At 40.2% G+C, this 18,860-nt stretch overlaps 1 protein-coding gene across 6 annotated transcripts in view; it reads left to right on the plus strand.

The window, feature by feature from the left end:
* The window catches only part of SMPX (small muscle protein X-linked), a 40,144-nt gene that overhangs the window by 6,124 nt on the left and 15,160 nt on the right, over positions 1-18,860 (plus strand). For 2 of the 6 annotated variants that reach the window (XM_005516687.3, XM_014253011.2), the window contains exons 3-4: positions 3,142-3,231; positions 6,884-7,037. In XM_005516687.3, coding sequence (XP_005516744.1) covers positions 3,142-3,231; positions 6,884-7,024 — 231 coding nt within the window. In that variant the 3' untranslated portion in view covers positions 7,025-7,037. Of the gene's footprint in view, positions 1-3,141; positions 3,232-6,883; positions 7,038-7,210; positions 7,305-8,425; positions 8,658-14,871; positions 15,712-16,492; positions 16,570-18,860 lie in introns of those variants that run through there. The other 4 variants (XR_001331494.2, XM_014253015.2, XM_014253020.2 and 1 more) reach the window with 4 other exon arrangements.

An 18,860-nucleotide genomic window follows, 5' to 3' on the forward strand; every position in this document is an offset into this window, starting at 1 on the left:
TCCCGCACCTTCCCTTCCTTCCCTTCCCTTCCCGCACTTTCCCTTCCCTTCCCGCACCTTCCCTTCCCTTCCCTTCCCTTCCCTTCCCTTCCCTTCCCTTCCCTTCCCTTCCCTTCCCTTCCCTTCCCTTCCCTTCCCTTCCCTTCCCTTCCCTTCCCCTCCCTATCCTTCCCTTCCCTTCCCTTCCCTTCCCTTCCCTTCCCTTCCCTTCCCTTCCCTTCCCTTCCCTTCCCTTCCCTTCCCTTCCCTTCCCTTCCCTTCCCTTCCCTTCCCGCACCTTCCCGCACCTTCCCGCACCTTCCCGCACCTTCCCTTCCCGCACCTTCCCTTCCCGCACCTTCCCGCACCTTCCCGCACCTTCCCGCACCTTCCCTTCCCGCACCTTCCCTTCCCGCACCTTCCCGCACCTTCCCGCACCTTCCCTTCCCTTCCCGCACCTTCCCTTCCCTTCCCTTCCCGCACCTTCCCTTCCCGCACCTTCCCTTCCCGCACCTTCCCTTCCCTTCCCGCACCTTCCCTTCCCGCACCTTCCCTTCCCTTCCCTCTCTTTCTCTCTCTCTGTTTTTTTTTAATTAAATATATTTATACAAAAGTATATTTCCAGAGTACTCAATCATCCATCTGGACAGCCAGCAATGGCAGTGATGCTGTGTAGGACTTATCCGTAACAGTCCTTAACTCATGCACAGCTTTATCAGTTGTATCCTAACCTTAATACCCTCTCTCTATTAAACAGAAAGACTAATAGTGGTTTGAGTCAAACCAGCAATACATTAGTATGTCGTTTTTCCTTTGGTCTGTTCAGAAGGTCCCTGGTAGAGTACATCAGTGCACATACCTTTGTATCATTGTATGAAAAACTGCAATAACACACAGTATGGTAGGCTGTTCAAACAAAGGAAGAGACAAACTCAATAGTTTTCATAATTATTTTGGTTAAACATAACAATCACACCTAGAAAGCCTGTCTAAAGCAATTATAATTTAGGATTTCCAGAGTCTGGAACCAAAAACTTCCTATTTAGCATTTTACTGGTTGAAGATCCCCATGGGTCATATCTCCATCTCAGCTTACAGGTGACAAAAGCCATAAAACATATTTTTAAAACAAAATTGTGAACTTGTGCTGATCACAGCACAAGCCCTTGCAGACTATGCTGTGTATAGAATTTGGCCCTCCCATTACACAGCTGCTCATCTGTGAGACATGACCAGCATTGGATTAAGAGGCATTTACAGCTCAGGACTTTGGTACCTATGGTCAGGAATTGTTTGGAAATGTTATATTTTCATTTCATAGAGGAAATATTTTAATTCACAGTATGTGTTATCAGATGCAGGCAGTTTTTAACTATATCTTAAAGGATGCTCATTTTACCATATTTTTATGTCATGACTTCGTACTTCTTGCCCATACTCTGACGTGAATGTACCTACTGCAGATAAAAAAAGTACAAAGTGCTTTTGTGTGACACAGATTACTGGGAAAGTGCTGAAGCAGACCAAAGAGTGGTTTATTGAATTTAATTAGCAGCCTGGGACTTAGTGGTTCATTTTTGCTTTCTGAACCACTTTTAGTCACAGTTGGTCTGTCAATTACAGTGGGAATTTCAAGGGCTGTAGTGTTCCCTGGGAGGCCGGCTTCTGCTTTGGCTGCCTCCAAGGGGAAGGAATGTCCAAGTTCAGGATGTGCACCATGAGGAGAGATATTTCTTAAAGTTTCAACTCTGCAAACTTGTATGACCATGCTAGCTGTAATTTGCAGAGAAGTTTCCCATTCCAAAAATCGAAGCTGTCTGGAGATACCAGAGCTTGGTGGGGCAGTTACTTAAAATTAGAAATGGCAAAGCTGGGTTTTTTCCACATATAAATTAAATATTGAGTTAGGAACTGTGAGGCTGAAAATGCCCTGTCTCCTGGGAACTTACAAAGTGCAGGTGAAAAGCTTCACAATATCTAAACTAATACCCAGTGAAAGAGGTTTATGAAACAAATACCTGGTTGCCTGTGACCCTGCAGATATTTGTCAGCCCCACTGAAATTACAGCATCATCTTGCATAAATAAGATAATGGGAAACAGGTAAGTAGAATACAGGGAAAAGCATTAACTTCTTGGCAGATGGATTCATTAATTTGCTCATCATTTGATTACAGCTGTCAGAACAGTTGTTGTTACTAAAAACTGTAGGCTGTTTTCCTGTTGTTGCCCAGGTGGGGCACGATCTGCAAGACCATAACTTGAGCAGAAGGATGGGATTGTCTTCATTTAGTGCAGATGATTCAGATGGTAAAGGACAAGAACAGAGCTCGCTGTTAGAAGGTTTTCTGCTTCCGCTCCGTAACATTACCGATTCACCCCCTGGTTTTACCAGTGGGAGTCATGATATTTTGATGACATTTCCTAGGAGCAGCTTCTCTTCTGAGATCACGAGATAAGAATAAGTATAAATTGTGCATTTAGTTGATCATGCCATTTGACTTTTAAAACAATCTTGGCTGGGTTACACTGGGAAATGGATACTTTTCAGCTGCTCTTTCTGAGCAGTGTTTTGTACCATTCTATTCCCCAAAATATTTAAGATATCAGCCCTAATTATGTTATGGCCACTGGCTTTCTGCCCCAGATAAAAGATGAGATTGACGCAATTGTGTGGGTATAATTCTGGAGGGACTTTGCAGAAGCCAGGGCTGGAAATGGTTCAAGTATTTTCAGTTTGTAGCAACTGTGAGTAAATTTTGTTGGTAAAATCACATTCAGTGATTGGTTGTTATTGAAGGATTTGCATGTTTTACACTTAAGTGTTGCTTTTGGTACTCACTTTCTGTTTGACCAAACTGAAACAGACCCAGGTGCCTAAAGACACTTTAGTGTCCAGTACTCATTTGTTTATGTCCAATGAAATCAGGAAGCATTAGTCTAAAATGCAGAACTTCAAAAGCTTTCTAGTTTGTTTTTTCACTTTTTTTTAAAATGGAGATGAGAACACATCGAGTGGTGTGATGTTGCATTGAAAGCGTAAGTGCTTGGAAACCACGATAATGTCTATATGCTTGTCCCACTCCTTTTGAGTTTTGCCATTTGCCAACTGGATCTTTATTTATCAGCCACTATTATGTGCATCTCAATTTCCTTCTCACAGGCTAATATTAACATCCCAATGGGAGCATTTCGACCTGGTGCAGGCCACCCTCATAAAAGAAAAGAACTTACACCTGAAGAAGTGGAGGAGGTAAGCAAAAAAGGTTTTTTGATTTTTTTTTTCCTGAGGAGAATCCCTCCCATAAAATAGAAAAAAAAGCCTTTAAAGTGACCTTACAACTCTGCATACCAGTCTTAGGTACCAGAGTTGAACACTGATATTCATGGGAATAAATGGCCACTTACTAACACTTCATGTATAAATAGTTCTGCTTTTGGTGCCAAAGCACCTATAGGAATATAAATGTTTACGTGTGTAGCTCTGCTTCCCCAGCGGGATGATATCTGCTGTCAGGAGAGAAAGCCAGGATTTCACCAGCAGTATTTGTCTAGATGGGAGCTGATGAGATACCACAGGAAAAGTTATAGCAAGGCTTTGGAAGACTTTGCTGCTACCTGTCACCCTGTGGTGTGTTTTATTGTTACAGCTTAACAATATTGGAACAGGTTTTCAAACACAACACTTTTTGGAGGGTTTATCAACAAGAAGAAACTGAATATGAAGACATTTCTAAATTAAACAGAAATTCCAAACCCATTTACCTACCCAGGGGTGAAAATACTCTGTTTTAGACTGAATTCTGTGTTTTCATGCTTGTCTTTTACAGGAAGTGTTTAACACTGAGTCTTGAATATAAAATCCAGTTTATACCTTAACTAATATTGATCACAAAGGTTATTTCTGAATTACATTAAAACATCTTATTTACCATTAACTTCAATAATAAATGAGACCCTAACACCAGCAGTGCAATAAAAGGTAGTGGTAGATACTCAAGCAAGATAAAAAAAGATGGGTGCTGGTTTCCTGGCCAGTTTACTTAATTTAGATTCATAATCCCCTCATGAGAACTCATCCTGCTGGGCCAGAGCTCCCACTGCTCCTCACAGCCAAGGGCAGAAAAGGCTGTGTATGAGCCAATTCTTCCTTTTCTGTCTCAGACTTTTTTTTTTCTGAATTTTGACATATTTTGATATAAACAGTGCTCTGTTTACAGAGAACTTTCCTGAAGTAATCGAATCTAGGCTGACTTGGCTCTTAAGAAGATTTAAAAAACAGACATACAAAATGACCTTGAACATATATTGTGGCTTTCTCCCTTGGAAAGAAATCAAAGCATATTCTCTCTGCAGTAATTAAACTGGTGAAGGAGTGAATGTTATTAAGCAGAAACTAATATAGCATGTGTGAATTCTAGTAGTGTTTGAGAAATAAAATAAATGACTGGTGCTGATAATTACATTGGTTTGGGTAATTGAATGTTGCTTTGTTTCTCAGCTACATGAATACTCTATATGAAACAGACATAATGGAAGTTCTTGGCACAGGTTTTGTGGCCAATACTCAAACAACCAATGCAATTAAACACTACAGATCTTGTTATAGGAATAGCATAAAACTGCTACCAGGGAACTTTTCATTTCAATTTTCTCAACTTGTTAAGTTTTGCCGTAAGTTTTGCCATACAGCTCATGATTTTTCAGAGCAGTTTTAGATGAATACAACTTTTGTTAACAGTGCATAATCACTGCTAACAGTGCATTTTCCACTGTATTTTTAAGCCTTGATGAGGAGATGAGGGGAATATGGATCTTACTCAAAGGGGTGGTGGAGTCAGATAGGAATGTATATTTTTGAAGGTTAGTGGAGCAGACATGTTAACATGAAAAGAAATGGAGGGCAGGAATTACAGGCAAGAACTCTTCTTCAGTCAGAGCATTCCCATGCTTGTATTTTTTAACCCTTATTGTATATCTAAGTCACTCTACAAGCTTCCTTCCATAAAACTGAAGGCCATAGCCTAATCTCAGCTGTGTGTTGCACATGGAGTGGGTGATACAGGGAGCAGTGAGGTCATAAATAGCAAACACCTGAGGCTGGAAGAGAAAACTGACAGCGATTTACTGAGCACAAAGTCTCCAAAATGTGGGCAAAGCTTGCATCACTTACTCTACAAGAGGAATGGTATTGCACATGACTTGAAATGGTATTTTTTACACAGTTTCTGCTATGTACTAAGAAATACTACAGGGTTCAGGGAGTGCTTGTTTCCCCTGATTATTCAGATTAGCTAGGAAAACTGTCAAAGGAAACAATACAAGCTCATGGCATCTTTGACTACTGATACAATTTTATGCATCCTTCCAAACAGCTTCTGTATCAATTTACTTATTCTCTTGCTGTGCTTTACTACTATTTCAGGATGTTAGATCATTAAACCAGGTATCAGGCAGTACATACAGTACCTGGGGCTGAATTACTGGCTTGGATTTGAAATGATCCTGCAAAAACAATAGTAAAATACTATTATTATTATCTCATATTAATATTGTATTGGCTAAAATGTGAGAGAAGATAGTACAAGTCTACTGAGCCAATATATGTAGTTATCATTTCTGGTTTTTTTTTATATCTGGTGATCTTAAGAAAGTCCTTAAAGATTAGATAGGAAGACAATGTCAGAAATTGACAGTTTTCTGTCAATACCTTGTTTGTTTGCTACTTGACACTGCAAAGTCTTCTTCCTGATTAGCATGTAGTCCATCAGTCAACAGAGAAAAACTGAGGAGTTTACTGGCCAATAATATTTGACAAGTAATGTTGGAATTTTAAAAACTAAGTTAAATATTAAGAATGGACTGTTGACAGTTAATACACCTTTTCAAAAAGAGTGGCTAATAAATCTAAATAATTATTGAACTCTAAAAAGCCCATCACAAGAAGATGTTCACAGAGTAATCTAAAGTGAAAAAATAATTTCATCATGAAGTTATTTGTAGTAAACTATGAATTAATCTGTAAATGTACTTGATTCCTCCTGTATGTCAGCTTTATAAAATACACAACAGGCTGGAACAACAGTAAACTTGTATCTGGAAATCTACTCCTTCAAAACATTACCCAGTCTAGAGTAGAAATGGTCTAAAATACCTGCTCTACTCACCTAGAAGCAATAGTACAGCTGAGGAGGTACCAATAATACCTGAAAACAATAAGGGCTGAAATACTGTGATCCATTGGGAAATGAGCTGAGTTGCTCACTATTGTGTAATTGCTGTGATTTAACTGGCGCTTTTACAGTGTCAGCAAAATAGCCAAGCAGCACTACCCTGATTCAAACATAAAACAACAAAAACCCTTCTGGTCTTGTAACTGAGGTTATGAAAAGTTAAATTTCAACTCATGGTGATCTTGCATGGAGCCTTTGGAGTCCGTAACCTACTCTCATAGCTCTTACCCAGAGCTGCAGAAGTGCATGATGATGTTCCTCTCCAAGAGTCTGGCAACTGTGAAACTCTGAAAGGAATTAGATTATAAATAAATAATTGTAAACATTATAAAAAAAAAATTCTACTTTTTTGTCATCTTAAATGTGAATTACTTGGAGTTGCTTTTGATTCTCCAGTCAGTTATTTTCTACTAATTGCCTGGCACTGTAAATTCTTACCCATCTAATCCTCATTCCTCTACACTGAGCATTTTCTATTCTTTTTAGAATGTTTTTAGACATTTTAGACAACAACCTACAAAATAACCTATCTATTCATGCCTCTACCCCATTTTCCAATGGGGTTGCCTTTAGTATAAAAACATAATTTCATGTTTTTCAAATAACTGATCTATGCTCATGGGCAAGAGATTGCTATTGCAGCAGGAAGGTCACTGGTGTCCTTTCACGCAGAATGTTCCTGCTTCAACAGAGGAGGAGAAAGAGAAGAAGTTGTTCCCAGGAGCTAAGAAACTTCCAGGTCCTGCTGTCAACTTGTCAGAGATTCAGAACATAAAGAGTGAGCTGAAATATGTCCCCAAAGCTGAACAGTAGCTGGGAGAAGCAGGTGAGTAAAAGACAGGTTCTCTTCATGGCTCTAGGAGAAGCAGGCTGATCCAGAAACCTCTTTAAGTAAAAAGATGGCTCTCAATTGCTTCAGTGGACCTGGAGTTGCACCCCATCATTCAAAGAAAATATATTAGAAGTCATAATTGGAATTTTTTGTTATTTCAAATCTAGAACATGTTGGAGACTATATCCAATGATATATGGCACCCATCAACCAGCCTGAAGTAGTCTGTTCAGCATATTAAGAATTCAGTGTATTTGGAATATCGAAGCCACCTTAAAAATAACATGTTGCCTCATAAGCACAAGTTCCTGTTTTGTAAAATATAGAACTTGTATTTTTATTATCTAACTACAAGTGAATGTTTTACAATGCAAATAAATTTATTGCAGTGATGGACAAGCAAGTCAGTATTTTTTAAAAGCTCCTTTGGAACATTAACTATTTGATATTAATTTATTTATGTAATTCAAAGTTGATACACTAATGGTTCCATGTATTTGATCACTCAAACATACTCAGTGCTATTTGTGGCACTCAAGGACTTGCTGTAGTCCAGCACAGGAAGGACATGGATGTGTTGGAGTGGATCCAGAGGAGGGTCACAAAGCTGAAGAGAGGGCAGGAGCATCTCTACGAAAGACAGTCTGAGAGAGTGAGGGTGTTCTTCCTAGAGGAGGCTCTGGGAGGCCACCTCCCTGTGGCCTCTCAGTGCTTAAAAAGGGCTTATAGGAAAAGATGGGGACAGAATTCCTAGTAGGTCTTGTTGTCATAGGATAATGAGTAATGGTTTTAAGCTTGAGGATGTTAGATTCAGACTAGATATAAGGAAGAAGTTCTTTACAATGAGGGTGGTGAAACACTGAACCAGGTTGCCCAAAGAGATGGTAAATGCCCCATGCCTGTAAGCATTGAAGGTCAGGCTGGAGGAGGCTCTGAGCAATCTGGTCTAGTAGAAAACCACTCTGCTTGTTGCAGAGGGGTTGGACTAGATGACCTTTAAAGATCCCTTCCAGCCCAAATCACTCTATGATTCTATGATCATTTTATTTGAAAGGAAATATTCAGTACTTCAGTGACAACATCAGAATAATTTATATCTGATTTCAATCAAGACCCATAAACCTCTGTCATTCTACATTCTGAACCTTATAGAAATTAATGATAATTTCTGTCCATTAAATTATCCTCTGATTTCCTTTGAAAAGCCTGAGTCATTAAAGATGCATCAGGCAATTTGAATGAAAACTCAGATGTACAGAGAAGTTTTAATACAAAAAAAAACCCCACCCTGGCTACAGTAAGAAAAAGATAGTCATGTCACATAATATTCACCTGAATTGTTAGTTGTGGATACTGATTGATAAATCCTTTTTATCCTGAAGAGACCCAGAGAAGTTGAGCAGGAGAAAAACATCTGGAATTTACTGCACAGAAACATAAATTGAAGAGCAGAGGAAAACAGAAAGCAATGCAAAGGGGTTCTGGGAATGCAGAAGTGCTAAGAACCAGGAACCTTAAAATAAATGGTGTATAATTTGAGTGAATTACCCCAGTGTACACTGCATCATTAACTTATTTTTTATGTACAGCATAAATACACCACTTGGAATGAAAGAGTGTTGAGTCTTTTCTTGCTTTTATCCTGCTGTGTCATAATGGTCCTGATATTTTAAAGATGCAACAGAGTCTTTCTCTTCAGGAAACTTGGTGGAAAAAATAATATTTTGTAAATGCAACATTTTAGTCATTTCACTAAAGCACTGCCCAGAGAAATATGAATTTTTAATGTGAGGCTTTAAAGAGGTTTTTTCCTGTAAGAGATATTTCAATGTAAATTTAGCTCCATATTTATTCTCAGATGATTGCTATTTTTAACATTTAAAAGTTTTTTAGTAATTACCTTACTGAGAATCTGACAGAAACATCTAAGGCATGCTCAGATGTTCACTTTAAAGTTTTCTACAGAAGGGTCAGCAAAGTAAAGGGCATCTTGAAAGCAGTGATGTTATTATGAAGTAATTTTGCCTCTGTCCTTCTTTTGATGTATTGGTTATCAGGTTCTGACAGTGATACCAATTTCTAGATTTTGGGTAGTACAGTCACAAGTCATATCTGAAAACTTAGTTTCTACAGGAGTTGTAGGTACAGTACTCACTGGAGCCTGTGAGTTTAGATGTTGATGAACTAAGCAGAACTAAGCATGTGCATGAATTCCACGTCAAATTGAGTTGTAACTTAATCACATGCCACATCCAGTAGCCTTGAATGATACTAAATGTCCTATAAGAGGACATTCATCAAATCCAGTGTTTAAGTCATGGTCTGCAGACTTGTATAAAATGTGATATTGTCAGAGAGCTGTTTTATGACTGATCATGCAAATCCAGAGAAGATTATCTCAATCTGCAAGAAGTTCACACCCACATCTGCCTGATACTTAGCTCCATCACGAGAAGGGGTTAGAGATCATCCTTTGGATGTGATGATCTCAAAAGAATGGTGAACTGACTGGTCAATAGAATATGCCTGTGCAGAGTGAGTACTGATAGAAGAGGGTGTTTGGTTTTCACAGTTTGGAGATTAATTCTCTCTTACATCAGTACTATCATCTTCTCAGATATTTGCTACTGAGGGATTTCCCTTTGATATTATTTTTTTCTTTCTTGTGGTACTCAGTAGGAAACACCTACTTGAAACAGTTAGAATAGGTCTGAATACTCTGGATAATTTCCATTATTTTGTGATCCCATAATATGATACAATAAAAAATATCAAAAGTACACTTTAACATGTCACAAATATAAAAGCTTTTACAACCACAGCAGTTATTTCCAACTTTACCTCCTGTATTGTCATATTTAATGGTTAGTTTCAGTAAATTGCAAGCTAACATGATTAATTTTGTTTTAATTTTGATCCATGTTTTCTTGCTCAGTTTAGCATGCAAACCCAGCAGCAAAAATAAGAAACCTGCAAAGCAGTAGGTTGGTTCATTATTTGCAAACCCATTCCTACATAATTTGCACTTTAGAGTAACTTCTGCTAGATATCTTTGGTCTTGCTCTTCACCAAATTAGGAAACATGAATAGACTTGCTAAGATCATAGTTGTGAGTATAACAGTTTGTGGGAGGAATGTAATTAGGGAGGTGTCATGAAGCTGGAATCACTGAAGGTCATCAAGTGCTCCTCAGTTAAGATATTCCTGTATTCATCCCTTATAGGGATCTGGTCTATCATCTATAATTAGCTAATTAGCATACCCTACTTTGTAATAAAGATTTTTTTTCTTCCACACCTGTAGATGATGTGTTAGATGTAGCTAGTTTTAATATACAATGTGAGTTATGATTCATTCCCCTTTTCTCCATCTACAATATTTTTTTTCTGCTCCCTTCACACCTGGACATTTCTACATTCACAGCAGTGAAGCATATGCAAAATAAAATAGTAGCAAAATATCATACACTAAAAACATATTCCCTATTGAATAAGTAATGGTAGGAAGCATTTAGTTTGTGACAAATGGAGCCTGCTGTGGCTGAGATTTATTGATTTATTGATATCTCATGGGCTAATTAGTATGGTGGTTGTACTTGAAAATGGGCCTGAGCACAAACTGGCATTTCACCTGGGAATATATATAATGGCAGCCAGTTACTTATGCAAATCATGTTTATTCTTCATTCTGTATCCCTTCAACTTTTGTGTCCTGAGGTGTGGAGGGCTGTGTAACAAATCTTTTTATGGTAAAGGGCCATGGAGTTTATGGACATTGGTTTCAGAGGACCTAAACCTTCATCTAAAGTGGTCTAGCCCTTTCCTCTTGATGAAGACTTAGTGGAAGAACTTCTCAAAAGGCAAAAAGAGAAATTTACTGTCTTGAAGTTACAAAAGAGTCTGTCATGGACATAAGGGCAGCACTGCCAGCACTGTGTTCTGGTTGTGTTTGGAGAATGGAATTGTCAGGGTCCCCATCACAATGTTGATGATATGGTTTCTCACCATCTGATGCAGTACTTGCCGATAAATTGTTGTGTTTACCTGTAGCTCTGCTGGGGAAGGTGGTTTGATTGCAGAAGATGGTTCTGTTGTCAGGTTACAGAAGCAAGGGAACTGCGTTTTGAAGGCTGAAGAACTAGGAAAAGCTTTCTAGGGCAGCTTAGCCTTTGCGTTATGCAGAGAATACTGCCCCACATAAAATGAGAAATCTTTATCAGCAGAGCAGCCTCTGAGATTGGCATCACTTGGAGAAGAAGGGAAAAAACTCTAACTGAAGTCCCTCAGGGAATAAAGGTCTTATATCCAATACACACAAGGTGTTGCTATTAATTATTTACACAAAAAATTTGTTGATTAGCCTAGGGTAAAAATGCACATTATAACTTTGCCCACTAAAGATTTAATTACAGTTTCCTGTTATATATTGCTCTTAAGCTGCCCCTCAGTTAACAGCAGCCATTTACCTCTCCCGGTGTCCCTGCTCTGACACACAGTTTAGTGTTTGCATCTTATTCCTGTGCTCACATGGATCAGAGGGGTACAGTTAAACTGCAGTACAGTTACAAGCAAGGTTATTGCTTTTTTCTCCAGAAACACAACAGTGCTTTGCTAGTAGAGGAACTCTGACATGCTGTGAGCCCTTGAAAGAGCACTGCAGTTTTAGGAAAATGTGTTCATATGACTGAGTCCCAGCAGCCAAAGCTTGTGCGAGAGAAGGGAATCCTGCATCCAGAGGATGCCGAGGTAGGTCAGGAGATAAAATCTCCTGGAGTGGGAACTATGGGGTGAAGAAGGAGGATGTGCATGAAGAATTTCTTCAGGACCCTCCTGCCAAAGTCAGAGGGATCATGGGGGGATCTCCTCAGTGTGCATAAATGCCTAAAGGCAGGGTGCAAAGAGGACAGAGCTAGGCTCTTCTTGGTGGTGCCAGTGACTGGACATCCTCCAACATACTCACTGTGTGGCCTCTGTTAATTTCAAAGTGCTTCTTGTCTTCTTCTATCTATGGTTTCCTATCATCCTGCTGTTTTGGATTCAGAACTTTCAGGCCAGCAGCACTCAAGGATTTCATGGCCAGCCATCAATTTTTGTCAGGTCCCTTCTTCTTGTAAAATTGTCCTAAGAAACTAGGTAGTTGAAGGCTTGTAGGATTTTTAATAGCATATTTAAAGTTCCAGGTTTTTTGAGTCTACTTAAGATGTGCTTTCAGACTTTAAAACAGAAGAGCTGGAAGTTTCTTTTCAAAGGGAAAAATGGAATGTTTACTATCACCATTTACTATCAGAGGAACCTTTGTAATATGTTACTCCTCAAGCAAAAAAAAAAGAAAAGTTATTCAAGTTTTTGTTTCCCAGAGTTTCTGTGATCAGAAAAAATTTAGTTGTCATGGTTTAACCCCAGCCAGCCACCAGGTACCACACGGGCACAGCACTCACTCCCCCACCAGTGTTGGGAAGAGAATTGCAAAGGTAAAATGAGAAAACGCATGGTTTGAGAAAAAAACAGTTTAATAGGTAAAGCAAAAGTCACGCAAGCAAGCAAAGGAAAACAAGGAATTAATTCACTGCTTCCCAAGGGCAGGCAGGAGTTCAGTCTTCTCCAGGAGAGCAGGGCCTCATGGCACATATCAGTGACTAGTGAAGACAAACACCACCACTCCAAACATCTCCTCTTCCTCCTTCTTCCCCCTGCTATAGGCAGATCATGATGCCATACGGTCTGGAATATCCCTTTGGACAATTTGGGTCACCTGTCCCAGCTGTGTCTTCTCCCAACCTTACACACACTCCCAGGCCCTCACCAGCTTGGCTATGGGAAAAGCAGAAAAAGCCTTGGCTCTCTGTAAGAACTGCTCAGCAATAACAAAAACATCTCTGTATTATCTGTGTTAGCATAAATCCAAAATTTAGCCCCATACCAGCCACTGTGAAGAAAATTAACTCCACCCCAGCAAACCAGCACAATTTTCTGTAGTGCAGCCTGCAGCTGTCCATCCTGAGTTGAGTCTCTACCCCAACACGGTGCTGTGGTAAGCCCCAGAACATCAGTCCTCTGCAAGTCAAGGAGAGATTTCCTTCCCATTCTCTAGCTGAATTGTGGAAGAGAGAGGGGAGAACAGACTGGAGTTTGCTTTCTAGAGGCCTAAGAAAGCTTGAAGGCATGTGCTAGAAGGTTAATTTTGCCAAGTAAAGAACAGGACATATTCTTATAAAGCACATATGCTTCTACATAAACTAGTTAGGAAAAGATTATGCTTTGTGATTTTGAAAACTGACTAATAACTTAAAAACAAACACTGAAGAATCAGAAAACATTTTGCTTCAAAGCAAACTACAAGAACAGATGCTTGTACTTTTTCAAAACAAAAAATATGAAAAAAAGTCTTTTATTTCCAAACTGTATATTCAAGCAGAGCTTTTTTTAAAAATCATTATTACTGGAAGAGACAAGCACAAAGTAAAAACTTGAAGAAGTCTCTCCTAATTTTTAGAAGATGAGCATGTTACTTACTGCTCTATCTACACCATACCCAAGAGAGTATGCAGACATGTGGAGATGAACAGGCCTCTACACACAAGACAGGAGAAATGTCTTCATTGAGCCTCTCCCTTTGAAACACTAATGCCCTTAAAGTAATAAAGTATTTTCAATGCTAGCAATGGGGACCCACAAATCTCTGCTGTGTTCTCAAGTGAGAAGCATTTCTGGAAGAAAGTTTCAAGAGTTTTGCTTGAAAGCTGAAAATTTTCATAGGTCACTGCTATTTAATAACTGCTTCCCTGAGGTCATTCTGTTGATTACGTAGTCCTGAACATCTGTTAGTCTCTTTTATAAAATAACCCCTCTCTTTTCATTGGTGCTGTCCATGACAGATATTCATAAAAAATAAACTTTACACTCAGTTGCCTGGGTGAGATGCAATTTCTGGGGTGACATCCCTCAAAAGAAGCTCAGAAAGGCAGGAGGCCTCCCGAAGATACCAGATGTTGAGGGATCAGTGAAGTGTGAGGAGTAAATACAGCCAGCAGACTTTTTCTTGCTTATCTCTGCTAGATGTGTTAAGAGTTAGCCCATGAACTACAGCATCTAACAACAGGTACCACTGGAATGTACTCCTCTTGGAAATCTCAGAACAGGATATCAGGAATCCCTGAAACTTCAGTTATTTGCTGTGTGAACAGGTCCAAGTTCAGAGAACTTGGAGAACAAGAAGGTCCTGTGACTTGAAAGACACCTATCCCAAGTCATATGCGTATAAATCCATGCAGAACTAGCTGTAAGCAGGGAACTGTGGGCATTAGAAACTGGAGAGCAGGAACAAGATCATACTGATCACTGTTAGGGAGGTATGAGCGAGATGAGAGCAATGTTGTTCCTGGGAACTGTCCTGCCAGCATTAGGTATGCCTGGAGCAATCAGACACTGTAATGACAGAAATCACCAGAAACACAAAATAATAAGCAATTCCAGACATTCCCACCTTATACAGCTCAAAATGTGTTCAGCACAAGGTTTTCAAGTGCTACATCAGAGTGAAAAGGCTAACTGCTTTGGAATACATGAAGTGTGACTTCCTACGTTAGTAACAGCTCAGATAGTTTTATCAAATCTACATAAATTGTAGCCAATTAAGCTGACAGTATGATCTGAAATATCTCAGCTCTGATGTGATAATCAAATGAATTTTCTTCTAAATTTAGTGCATCATTTTGTTTTATAGTTTTTATTCATTTCATTTGATAGAAGACTACCTAATTATGTTCCCACAGCCTTGTGCTTAAAACCACATAAATTACTGCATTACTGCACTTTGTCATCTCTTGCAGAACTGGCTTGATGTGGCATGAGCCTTGTGACCGCTGTCCAGGAGCAGGCCAGCTACAAGTGTCCCAAGCCCTGCTTTGTACTCAGGACTACGCCTGCTTCAGCCACCAAATTGCTCCTGGTGTGCCTTCTATTGAAAAATGTACCTCTTTAAGTGCCGAGGCTATGTCTGTTTCACACTTGTTTGCAAATTTCTTCAGAGAATAACATTTTGTAGTGTTTGAGCTCATTGTGCATAGGTAGAACATTGTATGTAGGTAGAGCTCACCATGACACTGATCCCAAGATCCATTGCCCCACCAGCAACGCTATTTGAGGAATTACTAGGCTTCCAATGTTGTTGGGTTTTGCTGACCCTATCTGCTGCTGTTTTAACCTCCTAATTCCCTTTTGATTTGCCAAAGGAGTCTCAAATACACTGTATTTCCATGTGAACAAAGGACACAGCATAAATGAGCATTTTCCTTTGAAATATCTATTAGTTTTACTCTCAGTGTTGGTCAAATCTATTTTTCAAATTTGATTTGCTGCAGGTTGCAGCTAGCTAAGGGGAGACTCAGCTGAACTAACCTTTACTTCATCTTGGGAACAAGTCTAATGCCTGTTTTTTCTCCTGCCATTTACCGGTTATAACAGTAGGGCTGTATTTGTTTCTGACTGCAATTGGCTGAGGTTCATATACAGACATGGGTTCCATAAAAGCAGAATAAAACTCTCAGTCTTGGTGTTCAGAACTTACTCCCCCACCTTGGTAAAGCTGATGTAGCATTGCTTTTAATTTAATAATTCAGTTATTCAATGGATAAAAGAAATAAATGGAGTCCTCCAGCTTTTAGCTCTCACGGGTCTTTGTTCTCATTTATTGCCTTGGAGCACGCCTTGTCTTGAAATTGCTGTTACTCCTACGTGAATTTGCAGAGCCTTTCAGGGCACAGAAAAGCAATCTTAGAGCAAATAATGGTTGTGGCCGTGGATGCACTTAGGGAAGGAGGGCGCTGGCCGTGCTTGCCCTGCTTCCCAGCAAATGAACCCGGAGGAGCGAGGCCGTGTCCGCAGCCCCAGCAGCAGAAATGCTGCTGTGCACCAGGGGAGAGCAGGGCTGCTGAAATTGCTTTTACTGAGGAAACATCAAAGGACAAAAAGCTTCCCCCAAAGCCAAGCTGCTCGTGTTCTGAGGGAAGGATGATGACAATAACTGGATATTGCTGTTTCAAAGCTTTGAAACGTGCTGCCTTTATACAGAGGATGAAACCAACATAAAAGTATGTACTGAAATGGAGGAAAATGTATATCTAAAGACTTGAAACAAAATATTTGAGCTAAAATAGGCAGAATACAGGGAAAATTCAGTTTTTCTGAGTTTACAAATCACATTGCTCTTAAGTGCAGTATCCTTCCCAAAGATTGTTAAAGATGGGATAGAGTATGTCCTCTGCTAAAATTCATGAAGGATCTCAGACCTCTATTAAATACTTAATGAAGGATCTCAAACCTTTTAATTTTAGATTTCTCAATTTCCTTGATTTTGTGGTTTTATCTGAAAATATTTGAATTGATCTGTCTCTTCAGGCTTTGAATAGAAGCTTTTATTTTTGAAAAATATGTAATATTTCTGTCTTTTAGTTCTCAAGAAAAGAAGAGCTCTCTCTGTGAAGACGAGGCATATTTTCAGTTTTTCAGCCCATTTTGCTGAAAGTAAAGTGAGTCTGGATGGGTATATCACACATGTACCCTTTTTTAAGTTTAAGCCCTTGATTAAAAAGATAATGAATAATGTAGTACTGCATCTCTTTCTGCTTTCTATATGCTTCTGAAATTTTTATTCTGGAACAGAATTGATATGCTATCATACATGCAAGTAATTACTCTGGAGCAAATTAATTCTGCACCTAAGTTTTGTCTGTTCCAGTTTAACACATCAGTAGACAACACTCGAGCCACTGCTGAGCTCATGGATGCTTCAAAGTCTGTCACAAACCATGTTTGTGTTCTGCCTTACATGTGCAGAGAACAAGAACTTGGCCAAACCTGGCCACAGAACACCACTCTGTTGACAAGGAGTAGCTTTCTGGGCCATGCCCTAGTGTGAAATTATCTGCAGTTTGGTTGACTTTATAAAAACCTGAGCATGATGAGCGATCAGCTCCAACTTTTTCAATGCCTTGCTTAAATAGACACCATAGAGAAGAGTGGAGGCTGGCTCAGAGAAGCTTGTGCTGACTTGGGGTTAAAAGCCTCATTTTTGAGGATCGACCATCCTTCAGCAAAGCTGAGTCCTTGGGGCTCCATCTGCAGTGAGATTTTTGGCATCTTAGCCATTTTTGTCCAGGCAAACCCATAGTATGAAACCCATAGTATGAAAATCATGTGCAATGGCACTGGAGCACCTTGAGCCAATGGAGCATTCCTTCACATCCTCAGCAGTGTCTGGAATGTTGTTAACAGCACATGGACTAGATCCATGCTGGGCAAAATGATGCTGCAGCTCCAGGTAGCCCCCAAGGATGGCAGAACAGCACATTGCACTGCTGTGTTCTGAGCTGTCTCAGAGGGACACTTCATCTCTGTGTCTCCCAGTGCTCCCTTTGCCATGGAGGTGATTCTCTGCATGACTTACACAGGGAACAGCTGCCTGAACTCCAGCTTCTGTAAGCACTTACTGGCTCGCTGGCTTCATCACTAAAAAGGGGAGCTGAAGTGCCTCAGAGCCTGAGGGCAGGCAGGCAGGAGTGGAGGACAGTTGGCCCACATGATGGCACTGCCTTTGCCTCAATTGCTGTATCCCAAGGGACGGATGAAGGCCAGCATTGTCCTCCCCTGCCAGGGTGCTCTAGCATTGCTAGATGGATGGATTGCAGGGATAAGTCCTGATTCCTCCCAACAGGAAATTGGCTGTAAAGAGATGTACAAGGTTGCAGAGAGAGGAAAATGGAGGTAGAGAGTCCTGTCTCACCCACAGTCCTCAGTGCCTCTGATCACACGGGTCCCTTCTGAATTTCTGCCCTGCAGAAACCCATGCTTCTGCCATCTCGAGAAGACGGTTTTGCATGTGCTGTTACAAATCCTTGAGACACTTCTGCAAGCAGCATGGTGAAGCTTGTGTGGAAAGCTGTTTAGACATAGCTAACAGGAAAAAAATGAAAACAATCAGATTTTATCCCCTGGGGCTTCAGCAATGTCCTCAGTCAAGGCAGGAGACATTTCCCATCACCCTGAATAAACAGTGTGAACTGTTTCCTCCAGATATGCTCCAGCTTTTTTAAAAGCAAGTAGAAAAATTTGCAAACATGCAAGAGAAGGGATGTGCTGGTGGCCCCTCCCTTCTGCCTTGGCTCGGTGATTATCACACATACACAGCCAGGAAGCATGAATAAACCAGGTCAGGTCCTTGTTTGCCTCAAAAGGATTAAAACCCACAATTCTTGCTTCCCTGGAGTCTGCAGACTACCTTGGCAAGGAAGCCCTTTCTAGACTTCAAGCTAAAGCTCAGCTTCTATGCAGAAATGAATTAAAATTAATCTGTAGACAAGTCAGCCTGATGGCAGCTTATCAATGTGGACCTCAACTGGCAGTAAGGAAACTTGCTTCCATGTGCCTTAGCCTGTGGATTGCTGTGTACCTTGTCTAAAGGCTAATTCATGTAGCAACAGTCTCCTCAAGCTGTGATTTGAAAGAAACCAGGGTGGCTGCTGCTGTGTTTTTGTAGTCTAGTGCAGGTGCTGAGGAGGACAATCTCTGCAGAAACCCACCAAGCTTCTGGGTGCTGCTCAGGTTTACACGTCTCCCATCACGTACTCAGATGAGCAGGGTTATTTATGCTCAGGTCACTTTAGATGGGCATGAGCACAGCTTGAGGTTATGGTGTAGCTGGCTCATGGTTTTCAGAACCACAGTTTTTAAGTGGATTTAAGTACCTGCATCCCATTTGCAACTGAGGCATCCCAAATTGTTGTGACTGTCCTCCAGTGGTAAGGAGCTCAACCCCAAGGTC

The sequence above is a fragment of the Pseudopodoces humilis genome, chromosome 2 (assembly GCF_049639895.1).
Source record: "Pseudopodoces humilis isolate 2021_Gansu_Grassland_sample_001 chromosome 2, ASM4963989v1, whole genome shotgun sequence".
NCBI classification, from domain to species: Eukaryota; Metazoa; Chordata; class Aves; order Passeriformes; family Paridae; genus Pseudopodoces; species Pseudopodoces humilis.